The following is a 15,180-nucleotide window of genomic DNA, read 5'->3' as shown; positions in this document are numbered from 1 at the left end:
GAGACACCTCTGCTGCGTTTGCCTCGAGAAGTTACACTTTCCAGTCTATAGTACTTATTGATTGTTAGTCTGCCTGCAGCAAATACTATTGTCTTGCACAGTTTAAGTGGGCATGAGAAAAAAAAAGAAAAAAGAATGCAACAAATCTGTTGTCATGCGTGCCCTATTCTCAAAGCAAAATCCAAAATGAACCGAATTATTGTTGGTGAACGCAGGAATTAATGATTTCATGTTCGTTTTTGCATCAGCACATATGGTGAGGACGCATTACACTGTTTTACCAGCGCTGTTATTAGTTCTTTTTACTTACTTGTTACGTTCGTAGCATAATTGATTAGTGCGTTATACTCTTAATCGAAAAAGTTTAGGTTTGCATCAAGCTCGGTTAAATTCCTATTGTTTTTTAGAATTGAGAAAACATCGAGCTCGGGTTGGGTTGCACAAAATGATGAATATATAATATGACAATATATCGTCGGTGTCAATTACACTAGCTACCAGACAGGAATAATTTTTTTGAGTTGCTCATGTCTGAAGCAGCTTCTGAGCCTTTCAGGATGTCGCTTGGTACATTAGGGGCTCATCTGGAGTTGAAAAGTTACACTCAAAGTAACACGTTTGTTGACTGTTAAAAAGTAGCGTGCAAAAAAAATGAAGGTTACAGATTGCCTATAAATATCAAATAAATAATATCTACAAGACAACCTAGGCGGTGACAGATTCCTTTTAAATTTCATAATGAATAGTCCCGTTAAGTAATATATAATGACGCAAGATATATCAACGTTCTACACTCACAATATGGTGAAAGAGTTCGCTTCTGTAGTTAATACAGGAATTAAATGGCCTGACAAATGGTGCTTTGGTGAAATTGTAAAAAAGTAGATACAATTACTGATTAGCTTGAATGCATAATATCAGTCTGTTAAAGACGTCCATAACATGCTATATGATTTTTCAATCATGTATTTGGAATACAATGAAAAATTAAACGGGGTATGGATCACTTAAGAAAACATGAATGGCGAAAACTCGGCGAATATTACAACAAAAAGCCCATAAAAACATTGTATTATGTCATGCAAGAAACTTTAAAGTCGCTGGTCTAAATGAGTTGCCGGTGCAAGTAATTATTGTTGAACTTGAAAATTGTCACATCCAATGTAGGCACTGAAATATTCAAACTAGACAACGAACATGGTGGAGACGAAAAACGAAGCGAAGAGAGAGAGAGAGAAACCCTTCATGATCACTGTCAATAACAAAAATTAATAGAGATATGGAAACACAAAAGGATCTTATCGGCATGCATGACAAACAATATCAGAAAATGATACGTGATTTAGAGGAAGTAGGGGAACATGTATGACAGGATTATGAAGAGATATTCAAGTGCAAATACATCGAGTCAATATACAAGGACGGCGGACAATTTGATATTATTCGATGCTGACGGACAATGGGTGGCCATTTACGAGTTGGTCTAATACAATCTGGTTGTGGCAAGGATGGACTAATTAGGACGAAAATAGCTTTATAGAAAATTGTATTCGAGCAGGAAAAGCTATCTCATGCTAATCAGCACTTTCTGAAGTATGATGACAATGCTTGTTCACGAGATGCTAATCTGCTTTTTGTCATTACTATTCTAAGTGAAAAGTATTTTATTGTTTATGGGCGTAGGATCAATTGCTCTCCATTGAATCATGCTCTGAAGTTAAGCAAACCATCAGTCGATAAAAATGATGATTACATCTTTTAGCGCATACAACTTGCACGAATCCGTGAAATAAGGATATCAAAAAGCACAAAACGATAAGATTAACTAGCGTTATTTATACATCCCCTGGATGATCCACGTCTGTCCGTATGACAGCTTCGTGCAACAACAGGACTGTTACATATTGAAATTTCTTAACGGACCAAGCTGACTGGTACTGGACACGTGGTCACAGATGGTCAAGATCGCTGCCGTATCAAAGCCATTACCGCAGCTGAAGCTGTAATGAAAGTACTTCAACGATCAGAGGTCCCAGGGTTAAAGTTACACAATCTCGTTGGTGATTTCGTCCATTACCGAGTAATTATTCCACAATAATCCAAGCAAAGACGCTGTGAAGCTTCTCAAACATGCGTCATTCCATCTCATCAATGTTGCAACAATGTTGCAACACCCGGTACCTCTGAGTTATTACTGAAAACTATTATTGTTGTGTACTTTACTATTCTGCTTTCTGATGCAGACTCTAAATGTTAAAATGAACTGGTTTAAAAGCTCACGTGAGTATTTGTGCAGTGGTGCGTTTGTGATTTTGAAACGTGTAGAAACCTGCCATCAGTGATAAATTGGCAAAAAGTTTGCAATGATGATCAAGTGTTTTGAAGTTTACACCCGTAAAGGTACAGGATAGACTCTTTCCAGATGTGCGGAAGTTCATGTTGATGTTTTCCTGTACAATTCTTTTTGTTGATTGAAACGCAACTTGATCAGCTCAAAGCGGATAAGCGATACAACACATCGGTAATATTAAAGGTGTCCTAAGTCGAATGTGATGTAAATGCAACCAAGCTGCAGAATATTTCCATTAGAGGCAGTCCGAACAGTATTCGTAATGGCCCTAGAAAAAAGGCAAAAAAAAAGGCAATTCGCGGATCCATTGTGTCTTTACAAAAGTTGGAAAATGTTTTCCCTACCCTGGATGGCTCGAAAGAGAGGTGGTCTTTGACTATTCCGGTCGACTTGCCGTTGGTGATTTTCGAGGGGTGTACGTTGAATAAGCTTAATTTATTCGAAACTGAAAAATCCATCGAGCGCTTTAGAGTCGTATTCATGAAAGATGAACTCACTACATTCATCCCTCGCATGTGGAAAAATCGTGAACTGGCTCTGGAACTCTCTGTGTCGCTTATGCCGTAACACATCGATATCGTTTGTATTTTCACTCGTACAGGCTTGCACCTCCAAATGGACCGCTCCGGTGACCTAGCGGTTAGAGCGTCCGACTCGGATGCGGGAGGTTCAATCCCTGGCAGAGTCAAACCAAAGACTTATAAAAATGTTACTAACAGCTGCTTCGCTTGGCGCTCGGCATTACGATGTTGGTGTTAGGATTGGTCGGCCTGGATAATGTGACTGGGTGGGTCATCATGCTACATGTCTGCGGTAGGATGCCCCAGTGCTAGACATCACTATAAAATGCCACACTGCAGACATCGTAGTGATATGACTGAAAAATTGTTTGTTAAAACTACGTTAAAAATCGAAATCACAAATCACAGTGTTTTTATGCGCTGCATGCAATTTAGCGTTCACTTAGCCTATTTGCCTACACGCGCCAGAATTTATATTCAGATGTACCTCAGAAGCAATAACTCATTCGTGATACAAATGGGTCACTTTCAATTTTACACGATTTGGTGATGTTGTTCTTTTCAGACGAGCATAAGAGTGCATCCCCAAAATCATTATCTTGTTTCATCTACACTCTTAACATTTGTTTATCCATGCATCTCAGAACGATTTTAGTATATCTGAGATTTTTTCTTAGCACTATCCAATCTTACACACCTTTTCACCTATAATCATCAAAATGTATACTTTGAGACACCTCATGACAGACCTTTTAACATAAAATTGCTCACGATGGCTCTTCTAGTTTTGTCTAAACTTTGCACATATCAAGCCCTATGCAGTGACTCATCTTTACCAGCAATACAAACTAGCTTATAAAATTACTGCTACATATATTTTATGCTAGAAGTTTAAAAGTTATGTTAAAACACACGTAATTTATACTATATACTTGACTACCGCATCACATAAAGTGGCATGTGAATGCAGGCAACGAATACATAACATATTTAGGCTATTGATAAAAATGGTAATACATTTCGAAAATGGATTCACAGTTTGCTTCTCCGTTTTGTTAATATTTAATTTACCTAAATAAATTCATTGTAGGATATCCGAAGTTATATAACAAGTCGCTTCCTTGTGTTGCAAAGTTATATAACAAGTCGCTTCCTTGTGTTGCAGAGTTATATAACAAGTCGCTTCCTTTTGTTGCAAAGTTATATAACAAGTCGCTTCCTTGTGTTGCATATACTTTAAGTCTGATATTATGCTTTTTACTCTTGTTTTCGTCATTATTTATCAAGTATTATTTTCGTTCCTTTGTTTCTTTTTTAAATTTCCTTTATCTTTGGCTTTGTTTTCTGTTTTTCTTTTGTGCTTTTTGTTGTTGTTTTTCGTGCACTGTGGCAGGTGGAGGAAATAGAAGTTAAGTCAACTGCTGCTTGTTTCAGGTGAAAGACGTGATTGACCTGACAATAGCAAAATATGAAGCTTTCAAAAAGGAGCTGGTTAAAAGTTTTGCAAGTTTCTCCGAAATTGTTGAAACGGATTTATTCCAGGAGGAATGCGACGGACCAGTGAGAAAAACATACCCGAATTATATTTGTGAATTACAGCAAAGAAGAGAAGAACTAGAACACGTTGAAAATAAATTGGAAATTGTGGTTACAGGTAAGCTCGATGATCATTATTATTTTGCGTCAATTATTTCAACTAATAATTGTGAAAGTTAGGCTTTTAAGACTGTGGACATGCACGATAACTGGCATATAGTTATCAAAAATATATCAGTAACATTGCCAAGTAACTTAGTCCCGGATGCCATTATGAATGTACATCTGGTAATCTTTAGTCTATGTGTATACAATACAGCTCCTCTTAAACATAAATATAATTTTATTAATCTGAAACATAAATAACATTATGATCAATAAGACACGGTGTCGCTGTTTCCTGTCTGAATTTAAAGGTGCCTGAGAAATGTGAAAAACTCCATGTTACGATACGTATAACTGTGACACTGATCATCTTACGATACGTATAACTGTGACACTGATCATCTTACGATACCTATAACTGTGACACTGATCATCTTACGATACGTATAACTGTGACACTGATGCATTTTTACGCATGTGCCATTACAGCGATGTTTTTAATGTCGTATGGGTATCTTTTTGTCACTGGTTTGCATGGCATGCTCTTTAACATAGCGCGAAATTAAAATCCAAAGAATCGGAAAGATTATATTAATCATAAAGTAAGCGATCAAGCGATTTTTGTTTCTTCATCAAAATTATTTTAAGAAAGACCTTATTGATTTCTCTGACGATAAGTAATTTTTTCACCTGTTATATTTCATGCCGTGATCAGTTTTTATTAGAAAAGGTCTCTAACGTTTAAAAGGCATTCTCTCCGTTTAGAAAAAGAACCATGTTCCTGTATTAATACAGTCAGATACGTACACACCTTGATGTTTATACTTTGTTTCTATATATGTTTTGACTCCTCCGCACCAGTGATTATACTCAGTAAAAAAAACTACCAGCAAAATACGTCAAACGATAAACAAAAATAGAATGAAACACTCAAACGTACCATTGTTTATATGAAACGCAACTAAATGCAGTTGATAACAAGCCAAGACAATGCACAAATGCACTTTCATTTGTTTGAATCTAAAGAAAGAAAAGGGGCCTGAAAATCTCTGTTATCTTAATTATGGACTTGTTTCTTCGTACTCGATCACCTAGGTTATGATACCACCCTGTTACATTGTTTTGTATTTGCATAAGAAACGTACAGGTATTAACTTTTATTTGGACGCAGTGCTCAAAGATAATACAATAATTCAAAATGAATTTTTGTATGTTGCTATATCTGCACATTGGTACTGAAACATTCTCAGATATAGCTTTGTGAAGATGAAGAAACCCCTGGAATCTGCATAGGTTTTATTAAGCAAACCTTTAAATTGCTTAAGTAGGGACATCGATAATAATAACGCAGATCGTATTTATCTATTTGCTCTTGTGTTTGGTATGACATGAAATTTAGTATATACTTTGATTTAAACGAAAAAGATTAATCACTGAAATGTAACTAAATTAAAGGAGCTGCAACTATATTTAGTTCTAAATATTTAAAACTAATAAACCAATTTTTTATGTTTTAGGTGAGACAAGTGCAGGAAAAAGTGCTTTCTTGAACGTACTTCTCGGATGTCGCATTTTACCGTCTGCTCATTTACATTTGACATCATGTTTGTGTCGCTTACACAACAGTAAAGACCGAAGGGTGGAGATTACAAACGATGATGGATCAATTCAAAAAATGTCTTTAACAGATGATCCGAATGAAGTCAATTCAAAATTGCGCTCAATCGTAGGGCCCATCGATGAAGACGACAAACCTCTCAAAGTTGTTGACATTTATTGGCCAATACCATTACTGCAGGTCAGTTAAAGCACTATTAAGTGTGTCCACCTAAAATAATACCAGTCTACCAGTTTAATCTACATTTGAATACTTAACAAATCTATTTCATTTATTTTCGGATCCGCACTTTCATTAACTGCACATGTTAACGGAGTGGCAAGAAGTAACACATCAGCAGATATAACTTTTGTCAGGCACTTAAAAGACTTGTTTTAATTACCTGTGTCAATGTTTGGATAGTATTGTAATATTGTCCTATGCGATGTAAAGACATGTTGTGTCTGCGCTCTGTCTCCTTCATTTTCAATATATATTTAAATGATTGAAATAACTGTCCGTTTCTTTCTTGGAAATAACGGTTAATTTTGTTAAGTGACGCATGGAATAATGGTACGAACATTTCCTTTAGCTGAATTTGTAATCGCTTGATGCAATTTTTAATTCAAGTTTCTGGCCATTTAAATTTACATTCCATTTCTAATTCCAAAAGCAACATTTTAGCCGGCTTCTAATAATTGTGTAATGTCAAAGACTTTTTATTTTGCTCTGATACAATTTATTACTCATATATTATGTTTCAAATGGAATTTACATCCGACAAATTTCTCAAAAATGTAACTTTATAGCGTTTAAAAGTTCTCTAACATATTTCTACATTATGCATAACACAGAAAGACAAAAATAACTTCGGTAGACGAATATAAAATAGTAACTCAAGAATTCCGTTCTATCTGTTTAAAGGTCTAACGATAGCGTCCAAATCTTAGACATATACATAGCTTTTTCTTTGTTTCAGGAAAATATTGTTCTTATCGACACACCTGGGATCAGTGAGAAACATAATCTTGCAAAGCAAGTAGTGAAATATGTTACAAATGCATCTGGATACATTATTGTATTAGATAGTAGCCGGGCTGGAGGAATTCAAGAAAATGGGGTAAGAGAAAAACTTCAACATAATAGGACATGCGTATATCTCTATTGGTACCTACGTTAACATATACACATATACATACATACATTCTACACACACACACACACACACACACACACACACACTCTTATATATATATATATATACACACACGCAGACATACATATACATTTTTGTATCACAACTGAATTTTTTGAGACTCCTATTATTCTGGCGCAGATTCAGTCACATTTTCATCAAAACTGAGAAATCTCTTGCTTACAACTATATATGCTAATTGCAGATTGTCCAATTATTTAAAGAGATACAAGTGGCAAGTAAAATGGGATCTGATGAGAAAGATTTCAGCAACCTACTTTTTGTGTGCAACAAATGGGACACTGTTGATAGAAAGGAAAGGGAAGACGTATGGAATGACATAAACAAGAAGCTGTTATCCTATTTTGGTATAGTACGTGACTGGCAGGTCGTCCGTTTTAATGCTAAACTGGTAAGTGTGTGTGTGTGATTTGGATTTTTAATGTTTTCAGCAATATCGCTACGATATCTGCAGTGTGACAGTTTATAGTGATGTCTAGAACTGGGGCATCAAGCCGCAGACATGTATCATGATGTTCCACCTAATCACATTATCCTGACACCAGGCCGACCAGTCCTACCACTAACATCTCAATGCTGAGCGCCAAGCGAGGCAGCTGTTTGTACCAATTTTGTAAGTCTTGGTTTGACTCGGCCGGGGATCGAACCCCGACCTCCCGCATCCGAGGCGGACTCTCTAACCATTAGACCACCGGAGCGGTTGCTAAACTAGTAAGAAAACCATTACTATCATTAAAAACTAGGAATGGGTATTTAAAGTTTGCAGTCTCCCAGTTCCTTCTATTGAATATTCACGACACCAATAAAGCTTTAATTTTAATAATTTTGTTGATTTGACGTTACTGGTTAATAATACAAGCGCAACAGAAGGGAAATTATTTCGATTGAATGACACTAAATACGTTATTACTCTGCATGCATATTTGCCAACATAATATAACACCATTATGCTCATTCAATGTGATTTAGCAGATCAGACCAATTGGAACGATGTTTTAAAGCAATTGTGATTGATTATGCGGCTAATTGGAAATAGACACATCTAATCATTAAAAGTAGTTCTTCCGTATTAAGTACGTTGTTCTTGCCATCGATATATAACAAAACAGTTATCTGATATGAAACATTATCTTGTGCTTTAAATAAAAAGGAAGCTTATTGCATGTACATATATGTTATAAATAGATTATTCTTCAAAATTCAGACTTCGATTTCACATAGATTATACAGAAAATTAGCATACCGTATTACTTATGAGTATCTGTTCTCGTGTGTATTTTGATAGGAGCTAGAACTACTGGATATGATGGCCAACCCAACACCTGCTTTCAATGATATACTAAACGGGGTCGAGGAATTGATGATGCAAACAATCGACAGCAAAACTGACAGCCATTACCGGTATATAATTTAACATGCGAAAGAAATGTATTCCTACCTTAGCAACACGAATTACAGATTCACTTAATCACTTTATCAAGGCGAATTTTGTCAATCAATTGCAACCATTTCTAAATCTTCAAAACAAAGTTTCAAGAACCTTTATATATCAACATCAAAACTGGTTTAATCTGAATATAACACTGTGTCAATGTGCAAAGTAATTCACCGAGGCATTTTATCATTGTTTCGGCTATAAAAGTAATGCTGCTGAATCTTGATTTAGGGTAAATAACCAAAGAGTCTTAAACAATCCGACGTTTAAAAAGTCTGTATTTAGTAATCAGGAGATGTGCAATCTATTTTCCTTTCTTCTTATGAACATGTGAGAATGTTGGTTTTGCTCTGCTACCTACATTTTCTACATTGTGATCATATCTCTGTGTATTCAGTTATATACTGAGACAATTTCCCCGTGCACGCTTACCGCTAACTTGTCATGTTGAGGTTTTGGGATCCAGTGACAGGATATCTAAACCTTACTCAGGCACATTATTCACAATGCTGATATGACTTTGAAAAAGTTGTCACTTTCTCTACCGTTACTCTCTAGCCCAGTGCTGCCATCAGATATATCGATCCTACTAGGAGTTTTTTTCTTGCCTTGTACTCACTGTGGGCTATTTCCTTGTGCACTTATACACCTATTTATTTGTATTTCCTTCATCTACCTGGAATAGGCCAAGCCTCACTCATTATTTTCCCTTACCCAATCCACATTTTTGCTTCAAAAGGCCCTGTTACGTCCACTCGTCATGGATAGTTGCAGCCTGTTTTATATGAGCCATGAGATTTACACTACTGATGTGTATCGACGTTATAATGATCGTTATTTATGTCTCCCAAATCGTCTTTTATTTCTTCAAACCATAGCGTTGGAAATGCAGCCGATGATAGAAACTGCCTTTGCATGATTGTTTGCGACTGTGTTAACTCTGTTTAGTTGTATACTTAGTATCTGTTGTACATCCGTCAAAATGGCGAGTGTATTATGGTATACGATTATCGGTCCATCTACCTATCTTTAACCAGGTTTCTTTCCACATAATTACTCAAGTTTTCCATAAACTACAGATAGATTTCTTATTTATTGAGATTCAAGAAGAATCATATCTATTTTGGTGGTAAAAGGTCAAAGGTCATGGTCAGAGCAACTGAGAGACGAAATTGGTTTCCACTAAAAACTCAGATTTACCACCTTTTCGCAATTACCAAATTCTGCAAATGGTTTGAACATATTTTAGGACGAACTCTGTCAATCTTGGGTCAAGCAGATATAGACCAAAGTCACTGTGACTGAAAGCAAGAAAATGGTTTACACACAGATTAATTCATAATCACATACCTGTACAAAACTTCTCAAGATGAAGGAAGTTGATATTGAGATCTAAGGTCAATTTCACTTTGACGGAAAGAAGAACAATACTTTTAGAATAATTAAATTCGTTCTACATCATGTGAAGCAAGAAAGAATCTTTTGATGGTCAAATCAATAAAAACTAAGGTCTGAGAAACTAAAAGAAGAAAAACAGTTTATATGCAAACATTTTAGGTATCTACACAAAAGCATGATTTTTGCCATTAATATTTTTTCGTTCACGTTATGCCAGCCAATGTGAGACACTCAACGAGCAAAAACGAAGTTATTCTTACAAAGACCTTGTAATTCGGTAATTTCCATGCACATCATTTTGAGTGACATCTCTTTGATTGCTAGCTGGTTCTTGTCTCACTGGACTTTCAGCAATGGGCCCATATAAAGACATTTCTAGACGTTCTGTACTGTCATTATGATTGGTTTATGTGATGCATATGTTGTCATTGAATGTTGTATCTTCCAGTATACCAGACAAGATTATACAAACTTATTTTCTTCTTGACTTTGTAATTTTATCGTTCAGCTCTCGAGGTGTTCATCAATGGTTCCTATTTAAATGCTTGTCTCAGTTTTGCATTTTTGTATTCTATTTTAAATACACTTGTTGTTTTTCTTCGTATGTATCTTACGTCCATGGTATACACTGTAATTTGCATATTCTGGTTATGTCTGCTATTCTACTTTGAATTTGTTGCATATATTTTCCAGACGATGCAGTTAATATGCGATATCTTTTCTAGTCGTGTTTCTTCTGATTGTAATTTTTGTCTACCTTGTTGCGTCTTTTATACTTTAGTTGCTGTTTAGTCACCAATAATCAGCGTATAGCATATTAAACATTTCATTTGTGTTAGTTATACTGATTATTGTTAGTACATGATTTAGCGTCTGTAATTAGGCAATTAAATGCTTGTTTTATATCACGTAAGGTAGGCCATTATTTGCTTTCTTGTACACTCGTGCAGTTATTTTCTCTTTTACTTCGATTTTTCACTGATCTATACTACATTACATTATATTAGGTTATTGTTATTATTTCTGCACTTGTCAGCTTGGGCTTGTTCAGGTTGGGGAAATATTGATTCAATCATATTGTAGCTTTGAAATAACTTTTCATTTACTCTCTGTCATCTAGACATATAAAAGCTAGCTATTTCTCTATCTTACACATTTATTACAGACTACCCTGTGCAATCAGGCCATGAATAATAATACAAACGGTAGGCCTAAAATAGTAATAAGCCAAAGGACATCAAATCCATAATTGTAAGATGACAATTGACCATATTTCCCAGAAATAAATGACAGGAATCAAATAATCATTCAGATTAGATATAATCTAATATTGTATTGTTGTTAGTATTGTTATAGTTATTGTTGCTATTATTTACACTTTCTTTCCATACCAGAGCAGTCCTATCTCAGTCATTAGTATTTCACTGAATACCTTGTTAAGCATACGAATGTATGGATTCGTAGATGAATATAACATTTCTTGCAATACAACGAGGACTGATTTCAATTATACACAGCTGGATTAAGTCATTTGTGGTGGAGTTGCAGATGTTTGTAGACACAATGATCTCTGCACAATCTCTGACGAATGAAGAATTAAACAGACGTATATGTCTGGCAGACGAAAAACTTGATCGTGCTAAAAGCCTCCTAGAGCAGGTAATTATATTTTCAAACCACTATAATGGTTACATGTTGCTGAAATAAATAACAGAAAAGTATTTTAAGTTGTTATGATACGAGTTGATTTTCAAACACACACACACATACACACACAGCACGAATATTGACAAAATGTTTCCAACATGTTGAGATATTTAATTAGACCAGCCGAGATATTATTCATCTTAAATGTATTATTTATCTAAGATTTCAATTCTCACGATAAATTATGATGACAGCTTTCTTGATCAGGATGTTGAATCGTATCGATAATGATAGTAATTGCGCATTGGTGGCAAGGTAACTAAGTAATACAGTGATTTATTATTGGCATTTAGTATTTTTTGTCTGACGATTTTGAATCTTTTTTTCTTTTTGCGTTGATATTAAAGTAGCACTCTTGTTGCAATATATAATGTTTACTGCATACATTTTGTGGATCCTTTATTCATAATGCCTTGTCTCATAATGGTTCTAAGATATTCACGTGTAAGGTTCGTGATATGTAATATCTATATACAAACTATTTTAGCAATTTTATCAAGGAACAAGTTGGAAACAGCTTCAAACACAGCTTGTTTGATAACTGAGATATCATGCCAACCTTTTCCTCTGACTTTCTTTTATGTTGCTGGGAAAAGATATGTAATGTCAGTGCTCGACTCATACGATCTTTTCATGTGGCTCATGGCGTTCTAAATTATGTTTAATTATTAATTTAAGTAAATGAATCCCTCTGTATAACTTCTGAAACGCAGATCACGTTCTGCTTACTTGAACAAGAGTACTACGCAACCATGCAACATTATGAACGTACCTATACACTAAACAAGAATGATTCATCTTTAAAGTACTACAATCATTGGAAAAACTTACCATTTAAGTTGTTGTTATCTAAATAACTCGTACAAAACTATTATTATGAAAATAATACACATAATATAGACATACATAACAATGTGCTGTCACCATTCAAATGCATTATAATAATGCAAAGGATATTCTGTCCGATGTTCTGGTACACATAGCATGATGAATACTTTGCATTTATAATGCATACATGTAATTCGAATTATTAAGCTCAGTTAGGGATCATATTTACATCAAAATAAACTATCTTGCAATTATTTAATGGCAAACCAATGTCGAAATTACTTCATACTCTTGCACACTATATCCAATCATTTACAGCGCTACGTTATCTTAAGTTATGTCATACCTGAGCAAATAACACATTAAGTTCTTTCGTTAGAGTTCCGCTGTTTATAATTTACTTAACTGTATTACCTTGACATGGTTATATTTATATGTGTGCTATTAATGCATAGGAATATTTTTTTAATTTGTTCTTACATTTGACCAAAACATTATGGATAATCACAGTAAAGTCATCTTTTGCACAATCTCTAAGTGACTTGAAGAAATCAGATTAATTGCAAGTTATGTGATCAAGAAGTTGTCTCTAAATTTTACGGTTCCCTCTGTGTCTTAATTGTTTAAATGAGGATATCAAATCTGAATCTTGTTTCTGAGGCATTAAAAATCAAGTGGAGATACCAGTTCTCAAAAACTAAGAAAAGTTGTATTAAGTCCAAAGTACCGTGTGAAGTCGTATCTGTAATTATGTTTTGACACCGCATCATCAAAGGTGAGTCTCTTTAGAAAATTCACGTTTCCGTTAGTAGTAATAGGGGACGATTCAGCGTCAATGGGAATTAGTATTACAGACCCCGCCCCCCCCCCCCGGGACTGTTTAGCGTCAATGGAAATTTAACATTAACCACCCTGGGACTGTTTAGCGTCTATGTAAATTTAACATGGACGAAAAACCCTGGGACTGTTTAGCGTCAAGGGAAATTAACATGGGAATATGGAAATTTAACATGGACGAATAATCGTGGGACTGTTAAGCGTCAAGAGGATATGAACAATGGAAACTGAACATGATGGGACTGTATAGCGTCAAAGGCATTTAAACAGGGTGGGACTGTATAGCCTCAAGGGAAATTGAATATGGTGGGTCTGTATAGCGTCAAGGGGAATTGAACATGGTTGGCCTGTCTAGGGACAATGATGGTAGAGGGCCAAACACAACAGAGACAGAGACAGACATACACTAGTAAAAGCCTGAGATTTATATATAAAGCATTACTAAGACCTGAAATTTTGCTGGGCTGTTCAAAAATTTGCATAATTGTAATGATGCTATAAATAGCTATAACCATGAAATGCTCAACGACAAAATGGATGTGACTAAAAGTAACGCTAAAATGACGAAATTGTCCCAGAATTTCAAGGAAAATAAACACATCCCCGAAAATTAAGTTACAATGGTTTAGACTAAAATGGATAAAATTAGTAACTACTTACAATATCAACTTGTGTGACGATCGTGGATAAACACCCATGTATCTATTTATAGCTATAATCAGCTAAAATTCCTATGAAATCCCACTATCTATTTATACTACAACTTGTGGGTTATTCCTTTGGAAAACCCCACTATCTTTTTATAGCTTCAGCTTGAGTGACGTTCTTGTTTATGAACTCTAGTACATATGTATAGCTATAACCTGTGGAAATCCCCAAGTCCATATTTATAGTCTCGAAATTTCCAGCGTCAGTGACGTCACTGTACTGAACACTAGGGGATAAATGTCAACAGTGTTGCAAGTGGCTGACCTGAATACACGCTACTGCAGGTAGGTAGGTAGAGTGTATCTGATGGGGATAAAGTGAGTTTTATAGGGACAAACAGAGACCAATACACACACACACACACACAACGTACGCGCGCAGACATACGCACACACACACATACACACACACAGAGGGAGGAGGAAAAAACAAACCCCAAATATACTATCAACACAGAAGGGAGATAATACAAACCCCAAATAAACTATCCACACAAACGTACGCGAACGCATAAAAACCCCAAATATACTTTCCATACAAACGTACCCGAACGCATACAATTCCCAAATATACTATCCACACAACGTCGCTAACGCGGACAAACCCCAAATATATGATCTACACTCGGGAGGAAGAAGAAAAAAACAACCAAATATACGATCTACGCAACGTACGCGAATACACACACACACACACACACACACACACACACACATACACACACAGAGGGAAGAGGAAAAAAACAAACCCCAAATATACTATCCACACAAACGTAGGCAAACGCATACAAACCCCAAAATATACTATCCATACAAACGTACGCGAACGCATACAAACCCCAAATATACTATCCACACAACGTCGCTAACTCATACAAACCCCAAATATACTATCCACACAACGTCGCTAACGCATTCAAACCCCAAATATACTATCCACACT

The 15,180-nt window shown here is 35.5% G+C and overlaps 1 protein-coding gene across 8 annotated transcripts in view; it reads left to right on the top strand.

Moving 5' to 3' along the window:
* LOC149808011 (uncharacterized) overlaps window positions 1-15,180 on the top strand; it is a 78,807-nt gene that overhangs the window by 43,266 nt on the left and 20,361 nt on the right. For all 8 annotated transcript variants that reach the window (XM_089972476.1, XM_089972457.1, XM_089972500.1 and 5 more), the window contains 6 exons: window positions 4,306-4,525; window positions 6,030-6,310; window positions 7,089-7,229; window positions 7,510-7,716; window positions 8,611-8,726; window positions 11,676-11,817. In XM_089972476.1, coding sequence (XP_089828602.1) covers window positions 4,306-4,525; window positions 6,030-6,310; window positions 7,089-7,229; window positions 7,510-7,716; window positions 8,611-8,726; window positions 11,676-11,817 — 1,107 coding nt within the window. The remainder of the gene's footprint in view (window positions 1-4,305; window positions 4,526-6,029; window positions 6,311-7,088; window positions 7,230-7,509; window positions 7,717-8,610; window positions 8,727-11,675; window positions 11,818-15,180) is intronic.

Source organism: Sinohyriopsis cumingii, chromosome 1 (assembly GCF_028554795.1).
Source record: "Sinohyriopsis cumingii isolate HCF-2022 chromosome 1, ASM2855479v2, whole genome shotgun sequence".
Lineage (NCBI taxonomy): Eukaryota > Metazoa > Mollusca > Bivalvia > Unionida > Unionidae > Sinohyriopsis > Sinohyriopsis cumingii.
This window is presented reverse-complemented; position numbering and strand designations above follow the sequence as displayed.